This window comes from Aplysia californica, unplaced genomic scaffold (genome assembly GCF_000002075.1).
Source record: "Aplysia californica isolate F4 #8 unplaced genomic scaffold, AplCal3.0 scaffold00757, whole genome shotgun sequence".
Lineage (NCBI taxonomy): Eukaryota > Metazoa > Mollusca > Gastropoda > Aplysiida > Aplysiidae > Aplysia > Aplysia californica.
The window spans coordinates 101,354-110,685 of NW_004798027.1; the positions used below are offsets into that span (position 1 = coordinate 101,354).

At 37.0% G+C, this 9,332-nt stretch overlaps 2 protein-coding genes and 1 non-coding gene across 3 annotated transcripts in view; all 3 read right to left on the bottom strand.

The window, feature by feature from the left end:
- Positions 1 to 1,198: 1,198 nt before the first annotated feature.
- Positions 1,199 to 1,362, bottom strand: LOC118478626. Its single transcript, XR_004859185.1, has one exon. It is a non-coding gene; the product is annotated as a U1 spliceosomal RNA (small nuclear RNA).
- Positions 1,363 to 5,215: 3,853 nt separating this feature from the next.
- LOC106013275 lies at positions 5,216 to 8,191 on the bottom strand. Its single transcript, XM_013088530.2, has 3 exons — positions 8,021 to 8,191; positions 7,307 to 7,406; positions 5,216 to 6,261 (listed from the first exon to the last, which is right to left on the bottom strand). Exons 1-3 carry the CDS (start codon positions 8,144 to 8,146, stop codon positions 6,017 to 6,019), a joined length of 471 nt encoding a protein of 156 aa, XP_012943984.1. The 5' UTR covers positions 8,147 to 8,191; the 3' UTR covers positions 5,216 to 6,016.
- A 317-nt stretch (positions 8,192 to 8,508) lies between these two features.
- The window catches only part of LOC101845883 (serine/threonine-protein kinase Nek3), a 2,365-nt gene continuing 1,541 nt past the window's right edge, over positions 8,509 to 9,332 (bottom strand). Inside the window, exons 3-4 of the mRNA XM_013088528.2 lie at positions 9,007 to 9,177; positions 8,509 to 8,532 (exon numbers count right to left, since the gene is read on the bottom strand). Of these exons, the coding sequence (XP_012943982.2) occupies positions 8,509 to 8,532; positions 9,007 to 9,177 (195 nt within the window). The remainder of the gene's footprint in view (positions 8,533 to 9,006; positions 9,178 to 9,332) is intronic.

The window sequence follows — 9,332 nt, forward strand, 5'->3', positions numbered from 1 at the left end:
GTTCAGTTTCTTTATTTAAAAGACAAAGAGAGTTTTCTCTACAACCAAACAAATACACACACACACACACACACACACTCACACACACACACACTCACACACACTCACACAAACACACACATACACCAGAATTCTCCTATAGGTAGGGCAATGCCCAGTTTTGGTGTTGGTAAATATTTCTGGAAACTCCCGAAATCTGTGTTAGCCCGTTTGTCCTTAAAAGCGACTACATGTATAATATGTGACCACCATACAAATGTCGCCTGTACAATTAATTAATACAATGTACATGTGTAGCATGAAGAGACACATACTGCACTGTGCGTGGAGTGGAAATATTCCAGGGCCTTATATAATACACACAAAGAAAATAATGCATGCGTGGCGACTAACCTTAAGACCAAATTGTTGAGGTGTTGTTATTGTTATGTGAAGTACGTCGCACTTGAGTTCATGAGTAACAGTTTGGATACTTTCACAGAATATTTCCACTCCACGCACTGAGCAGTGAAAAAAGGCGAGCGGGTGAACATTGGCTCTTTTTATTTCGATTGTCTAAGCGGGGCATCAGGTGGAGAAACAAACAACTAATTACACAATCGAGGAAACGTGGAGAGGTCTAGGCTGAATGCTTATGCTATTGCTGTTACATGTACCACGATAAATGATAGGAAAGCTACATAACAATAACAATATCATTAATTACACATATTCTAATCTGAGTCGATATCTTATATTTATTTGAGATGAAAGTTCATCGCACGGCGGCCTTCTATAATAATATAGTTGCGAATTTAGCAGAAGTGTCTGTTATATAATTTTAATCACGCTCAGCAGTGATTTTCTCGTAAGCTGTTTCAGGTTATTTAAAACTAGTAAGCTTAATATGGTTAATTTGAAAAAAAAAGCATGTTTCCAACCACACGTAGGTCCTATTAATTAAAACATTGGCTAGTAGCGTACAGCAGAACTTTAACCCAGCAGAATCCTGTCATGGAAAATAATCTTAAGTGTGGCGATGGTGGCGTAAAAACACCCACCTGACATGGACTGCGTATAGAACGCATTTTCCCCCGCTCCGCACAGGTTGGGACCTCAGCCTCACCCCACCCATCAAAGAGAGAGAGGTTTATGTGAGATAGATCACATTTTATTACTATCAGTGCTTCTATTTTCCATTCTTTCATTGTTTGAATATCAGGGGATAGCGCGAACGCAGTCCCCCCTACGAAAAAATTACGCACTCGAGTCACCCACATTTGGGGTGATCGCAGGGGTCAGCCAAACCGGAGTGCAATGGAAAGGCCTCGCCCTGGGAGGACCGCCTAGATGATCATGGTGCCTCCCGTGCCAGGTAAGTATGCCTTTCTTGGAAACAAACTTACATCAAACTGGATTACAACTGTTGTACCTACAGGTTTAAAATTGACTCTATATTGTCTTATTTCATTAACATTATAAACTAACAAACAAAAAAATACATAATTAAAAAAAAAATAAAATTTGTCCGACAACTTTTTGCTTCACTGCCTTAATTTATATTGAACATCATTGCCAAATTGGGTGAATTATTTGTTTTAACCGTTTCTATAAAAATTATTTACAAGGGAGAGCACCACAATTTTGTTTATTTTGTGTTCACTCCCTTTAACAGGGGAAATAATTAGGATAAATATGGCGCGATGTTGAACGTTCAAAACTGGTTACTTCCCCTGATCATCTCGCAAGATATGTATTATTCGAAGACGCATTTTAATATCAATATTCAATGGTCTACAAATGCAAAGAGTTTGCGATACTTTTCTATAGATACTGATCTTAACAAAGGTTATACGAAAATGCCACATTGAAAATTTTTTTTCTTCAGAATTTTGTATGATTTTAGTCAGGTAGATTCTATTTCTGTTTTACTCCATGCAACTCTAAAAAGGTACAAAATTGAAAAGTTACAAGGAAAGTCTGAATTGATGTAAATGGTATTTGTACGGTATACCTACTGATCTTTATAAAACTAAAATTATACAGAAAAACGAAATCATGCAGTAGCAAACATTTGATCGTCATAGCTATAAAGCAATAATATTTCCAACTTACATGGGACATTCATTACAGAAAACAAACAAAGGAAATATGTGGCACAATGTGGCGGAATCAGGCCCTCGTAAATTTTTAGGCATATGGGGTTATTGGTATCATCTTAATGCCTGTTCAGTGGTCTTGCTTTTGCTGAAAAAAATATCCATCTATGTTGCGGAGGTGAGGGTCATCAGGTTTCAGGGGTAAAATTGACGAGAAAATGGCGGCCGAAGTTTACTAACTTCCGTAGCTGAAGAGGCCTTCAAATAAACATTCACATTTTTGTGTGTGCCCCTAATCAGTGTTTTTCAGTAAAATTCAAATGGAAATGTGTTTTTATATGGACATAAAAGAGGATAAGGCAAAAAATAAAAATTTGAAAAAAATGTTCAAATTGGTGGAAAATGCCCGTTTCTCTGATTTCGGTATTTTGACGAGCACCTGATGTCACCACACCGCCTCACATATATAAATTTTAAGTCCCTTTTGTTCCACTTGTTAAAAATTCCCTTTTTATTTTAAACCTGTAACCATAGATCAGTTCAGTAAACTTTTGGGTAAAGAGAACAAATAAATGACACAGATACTTTTGAGATAACAGTTGGGTGATTATGGTAAATGTACCAAATTAAAATGTTTCGTTGAGGTGTTTGTGTTAATTTGCATTTTACACAAACGACTAACTTTCGGTTAGATCAGACTTAAGAACTACAGACTCACTACATGTAGGCTACTAGTACAATGTACTAGGATAAAAATTACTCGGCAGTATAGAAGATTTAAAAAACCCAGAAAATGACTTCATGCATAGAAAAACATAGAGTACTAAACTTTTATTCAATTAGCTTTTCCACATACAAAGGCCGACCAAATAGAAAGAAGGTTTATTATAATTCAAAAAAATTTTCCATTGTGCAGAGTTGGTTCTTACTACTAAGTACTAAGGAGGAGAGAAATGCACGTAAATATATATATATATATGAGGATTCCACAGGAAAAACGGGCATAGTCACAAACTAAAAATTGTGCGGGTGTCAAAGTTAAAAGCTTGCGGACTCATAATTTCATATTTATCTGACTGGTGGTTTATTGTTATGTGTTGTTGAATGGGAAATCTAGCGACAATAATGAACCAACAGTAGAACAGAAATACATGTACAGTTATGAGTAAAAAAACGTTAAAAATTGATGCACCACGATTTTCTGTTTGAGACTACAACCGTATTTCCCGTGGACTCCTCATAAGCCAGAAAACAATACAAACTAATGATGAAGAAGAACTTAAATATCACATATCTCACACAATAATAAATAAACATGAAGCAATGCCTCGATAAACACTGTAAAGTTCTTCAAGAGGTAAGGCAAAAATACATAATGTGTAGGAACAATTATTACAGAAATGAAAGTTTTTTCTCTCTCCAGCAAAATTTTCCTTCCCGAGCTTAGTACATTGTAACAGCCTGCCCACAACTTTCTCCACAGTGCTGCTGTAAAGTAGCGTCACTGGCAAGATGGCAATTTCTCACCTACTGATATCAGATGAGCGATGGATAGAACCACGGTCTGACAGGTTTTTTTTTTTTTTGGTAAATGTTTTACGGCGCTCGCAACTGCATAAGGTCATATGAGTATGAGCGTGTGGGACACATTAAACATTTTCAATTCAGACATATTCTGAGGCTGTATCGAATCAAAGGCACAAAATAATGAATATCTCAAACATGGGTCACTGTATGGGAGAACAATTTTCATTATGGATATTGGAACAATTGCACAAAGTACAAACAAACAAAAAGTTTGTGTAAATACTATCACATGGGCAAGACACAAGAATACGGTACAGAAACAAACCCTTGGTAGCTACAACTTCACAATAGTTGCATAGATAAAGACAGAATCACATACGCAGGGAACAATCAGCAGTAAAGAAACAAACCCTTAGTTGCCACGTCAACAAAATGGATGCATACACAAAGACAGTATCACATTGGCAAGGTACAAAAAAAACCAATTACAAATGCAAATCCTTTCCTGCGATCACTACAAAATGGCTGCATACATAGTGAGGTGTGCTGACAAAAGGAGTTACTCCTCACAATCCACAAATGGAGATAATGACCTAGCATCTGCGTTTGTTGCCATTTTTTTGCCAATAAGTTGCCAAAAGTTGCCACAAAAAGTGGCAAAAGTTGCCGAAAAAGTTGCCATTAATTTTCAAGCTTTCAACCCTCCGTGACTTATTTTTATATAGCAATTTGAAAGAGGTAACAATCTAAAGCACCAGAATTTCTTGTGCTCTATTTTCAGCATCCAGAATATCATTTGTAGTCACCCAGCGTATAAAATCGTGAAAAATAAAGGTTTCACAACAGAATGAAATCAAAATTAGAACAGCACGGATAAATAACCACAAAAATTAACACGCGCTAATTGGGGCGCATCCACCTATCCGAAGATTGGCTGTTTTAACCCTAAAGGTGTGTAATTCAAGAAAAAGTAGGCCTACAGGATATTACATGTAAATTATGGAATCACACACAATTGGGGCGTGTCAGTATTCGGTTTAGGTGGAGACACACTCTAACATAACACATTTATATTTTTAAAAGGGTAGGAACAGCATAAAATTAAATGACATTTTGCTGTATAAACACACACAAAAAAAGAAAAACAAATCTTCAGAACAATTTTTAGAAAAATTAACACACCAACAAATTAAAACACAACAAAGAGGGAAAAATAAAAGACAAACAGCAATATAAATAGTATGTAATGTAATGTACATGTACTTATATTCTCTGCATGAAAATAGATCTAGACACACATGGACATCTTAAAACGTATCAAAACACATGCCTGATATGTTATGAAGTAGCTTTGTTGTTTTGTCTTTTTTGAAAAATGCAAAAATTGCGGCCGCGATTCGAGGACCAAAAAATGGCAAAGCAGGTCGCGGCCGCGACAAAAGCAGATGCTACATTGGCCAAAAATTGTCACTTGGTCAATTTTGTAGATTTTCTATTGATGCCATATACTTTAAGTTAACATGTCTTTTATTATTTCATACTTATAAATTGTAAAAACTTCACCTATACGCGTGATGTACCTAATTTTACAGGGCTCAAATCCGAGGAGTAACTCATTTCGACAGCACGCTTCACAAATATTAAAGACCGTCCCTTGGGTAAGGCACAATAACAGACCTACATTACACAAAAACCCAACTCTTCGTTGCTATGGCTACTATCCCAATGACACTTTCACTTGAAAGGTACAAAAAACAGTAACAGATACAAATCCTTCGTTGCCACGACTACAAAACAGCTGCATACATAATATGATAAAGACAGTATTCGTTGTGTGAGGTACAATTATAGGCCCACAGTACAGAAAAAAAAGCCTTTGAAGCAATAATTACTATCAAAAAGAAACTATAACTTGAGCAAGGCATAAGAAAACAGTATGGAAACAAACTCTTTTTTTTATCACAACTACATGTACACAAAACTGCTGTACATGGACAGAACAACCATTCTTGTTTTTTTTATTGACAGCTGCTCCCTCCGCGAGGAATTCCCTCCCACTGCATTCAGGAGAGGTGCTTGCATTGTCTGCATTTAAAACTAATCTAAAGACACATTTATTTAAACTATACTCTACCAGCTTGTTTGAGTCCGCAATAACATATTATGTGATCAGCAGCCACAGTGATTGTCTGTTAGTGCATGTATTTTTTAGTCAGATAGAGAGTGCATGCATGTATTTGAAAGGATTGTTGCAGATTGAAAGGCCGGTACACATGACACATGCCATTGTGTAAACTGTCAAATTTTGTATTGTCTTTTATTGTGAAACGCCAAGAGCCACCAGGGATTGGCCATGACAGAAATGATCTTAATAATATCATCAATTTTATTATTACACGTATCAAGCAACATCATGACATTAGCACTCCATACCACAACGCACAGGTCAGAGCTTCCTTGTCATAGTTACACAGCTGCAGCAAACAGAAGAAATCGGTTTTGTCTTTCACCGCGTCCAGCACTCGCTTGGCTCTGTCTGTGTGTAGTCGACTCGACACGTGTGACTTGAGCAGCGACGCAATGACACAGCTGGAAGAACCTGCCTGCACACACCGGTGAACGCGCTGGAGGAAACACTGTGGCAGGTCCGCCGAGACTGTGGAGGTGGAAATAGATCTATAGTCTAGACACACACATAACGAAATCATCTGTGGTACACGGATATCTTTTTGCTATGTACAAATTTTGCTAGATCTACGTACATGTTTAAATAAAATACAAAGAATAATAAAATACCTTTTAAAAAACAATTTGGGACCTTATGATCTGGTTGATATGCGAGAGTAGGACGAGTAAATTCCAAACAACTTCTACATTGTAACAATATCTTATGTCCTGTGGCTTTATAAAAATAACCTTATTGAATCATGTTTGTGGTATTTTTTTCTACAGATGTTACAGCTCATATTTAATTAGTTATAATAACAAAACAATTTGAAAGATGGCATTATTAGTACTTGTGTTTGTACAAGAGTGATGGTAAGTGACAGATTAAGTAGATCAAATCTATGAGAAAAATTCTGAGCTAAAAAGAAAAAAAAAAGCTTTAATATTTTTTAGCATACAAAAAATTTGGTTTCCAATAACAATCAGATAAAACAAACAGAGCAATTCAGAAAACAACATCAAAGTGACGAATGTATGGTGGTGGAGTCTTCCGCTAAGCAGTCGATATCTTCAAGTGAGAATCTCAACTACACCCCCCGGGGCGGTGTTACTGACTGAAGTTGTCTTTAGGTCAGTTCCAAAGGGGAGATATTTACATGTTCTTCTGCACAGTAGAATTGTAAATGGGCTGATTCATCAATGTCATGCTCATAACTGTGCCTGAACTGCAACAGGGAACTGCTGCTTTTTCTTTCCTAATCCTTACTATCGTCATTTTTCAGCTACTTCTTTTGAATGTTTGTCATTTTCTTGTGATCTGCTATTTCTGGGGTGCCTTGATAGTCGAAGCAGACTTTGTGCTGTTGAAGCAAGAGAGGTGAGCAGAGTAAGCCTGATTCCCTGTGAAGACTTCTCTGCAGAGATTCACCCCTTGGCGCTCATATGATCTTATGCAGTTGCGAGCGCCGTAAAAACTCTACTAAAACTAAACTAAATCTTAACAACAGATGCAAGCTGGTTCAGTCATGAGTCACCTTTCTGCACTTGGTCTTCTTTCTCCTCACAGACTCCCCTCTTCTTGTCCAGCAGTGTCTGCTGGTGATCCTTCAGAAGATTAAACCGCGGAGCTGCTCTCTGAGTTTAGAATAAAGAAAGAAAAAGAGGGTGATATAATGAAAATAATATACCATTTTAAAACTAACTGTGGAATATTCACTTTGAAAATTTCGATTCTTCCTCTTCAAGGACCAGATCTGAAACAGATGTTGGCTATAGTGGTTCACCTCTCATTTCTCCAAAGCTGAAAAAAAAAACCCAATGTATTTGCTATGTGTAATAATATCTTTTGGAAAAAAAAGGAAGTGTATACTGTCAAGCTAGCACACGACAAGACTGACAGGATGAGAAAATCTTTTTCTTATGTATGAATTTCGAGATGTATATGTTTTAAATACAAAGAATACACATGTTTAAAGAAAAAACAAAAACAACCTGAAATCTGTTCGCTATGAGAGTGTTTTGCCATGTGGGTGGTCACTGTGCCCATGTTAGACTGTATAAAATATAGGATTAATACTTGTTTGTTGGAGTAAGAGTTTTACGGCACTTGCAACACAATAAGGTCATATAAGTGCCGCGGGTTATAGTTGTTACAATTCGGCACTTATATGACCTTATTGTATTGCAAGTACCGCAAAACTCTTACTAAGACTAAAACAAGTTGTTACAAAACTTTTCGATAAACTTACCCTGTCCACTTTGAGCGTTGGTCTACGGGAATCGGCCGATGCAGCTCTCTGCCTCTCCACCGAGTGAGTGCGCTGTCTCTCCAACATGGCAGTAAGCTCAGGGGAGGCCAGCGACTGACGCCTCATTCGCCCATCATGAGCCACGGTGTATGTCTCGCTGTTTACTCTTTTCACCAGCTTCAGTGACAGCCAAACACAAGGAAAAAAAATTAATGAGACATAAAATTTCACAGGGTCTACATGTCCTACCTCAGAATTACAACGTTCTATCTGATGATCACTGACGTATATGATGATTATTTTTTTTTCCCGAAAGGAACATTCATGGAGCCTAAGAAAATCGCTACCTCAGAATTACAAAGTTCTATCTGACATTCTTGGCTGTTTTGAGGTACTGAGACCATACATAGGTCAGAAACCAAATGTTCTATCTGCTCTACTAAAATCAGAAGGTTATTTGAAGTCGTTATCAAGATATTCAAAGGGTGTTATAGTTTGGTTCTGGCAGAAATCTTTAAACACGATAACAGCATTGATCTTAAGATGAATCTATGCTGCTATTAAATAGAGAGTGTTTTCCTTGTTTACGGAACTTTTGCATCCACTCAACATTTTTGTGCACTCAATTACTTGGTGAAAGATATAATGAAATTTCATTTGATAAATAACAATATTGTTTGTACAATAATCTAAAGTAGAGGTACATTCTCAAACCCCGAAGTCCACAACATAGGTACATGTTGAAGATGCAGTCAAACAGTGTGACAAAACTAAATTACTAAGTGGGCGGTTGGCCGGTGCTCTAGTGTGGTTTGCTCCTTCTCTCCCATTAAACATCTATCCTCCTTACTCTCGTTCTTTTTTTGAGTATGTTTCTCTCTTGTAACACCTCTAATCTTTGGCACTTATATGACCTTATTGCGTTACAAGCAAGGGCTGTAAAACTTACTAAAACTTAACCAATCTAGATGACCAAATTTACTCACTTTCTTCATATCACTGTCTAAGACACCGCTCTTCTCATCTTTGAGGTAATCTCTATTCAATTCCTGCATGACTTTATTCGTCCACATATTTTCCTTTTCATTTTTGACTGGACGTCTCTTTTCTGCACTGCAACTATCTTCTGTCATAAGCTGAGAACCCTTCAGATACTTCTGGAGAGAGAATAGTAAAGTGGGGATGATTTGGGCAAAAAAACCACAGAGTTTATTTTTCCTAGCTTAACACTAATGCTTTTTTTATAATTAAAAGAAACATAAAAATAAAACTTCCAGTAGTCTTCAAGGAAAATGTGGGTTACCCCCCCCCC

Bases quoted from the DNA above. Each gene is read 5' to 3' on its own strand.
- LOC106013275 (XM_013088530.2), bottom strand. From the start codon at position 8,146: ATGAGGCGTCAGTCGCTGGCCTCCCCTGAGCTTACTGCCATGTTGGAG. The intron at 7,407-8,020 runs GTAAGTTTATCG...TTCTAAACTCAG, and splicing joins CAACGCTCAAAGTGGACAGG to AGAGCAGCTCCGCGGTTTAA. The intron at 6,262-7,306 runs GTGACTCATGAC...CCACCTCCACAG, and splicing joins AGAAGACCAAGTGCAGAAAG to TCTCGGCGGACCTGCCACAG.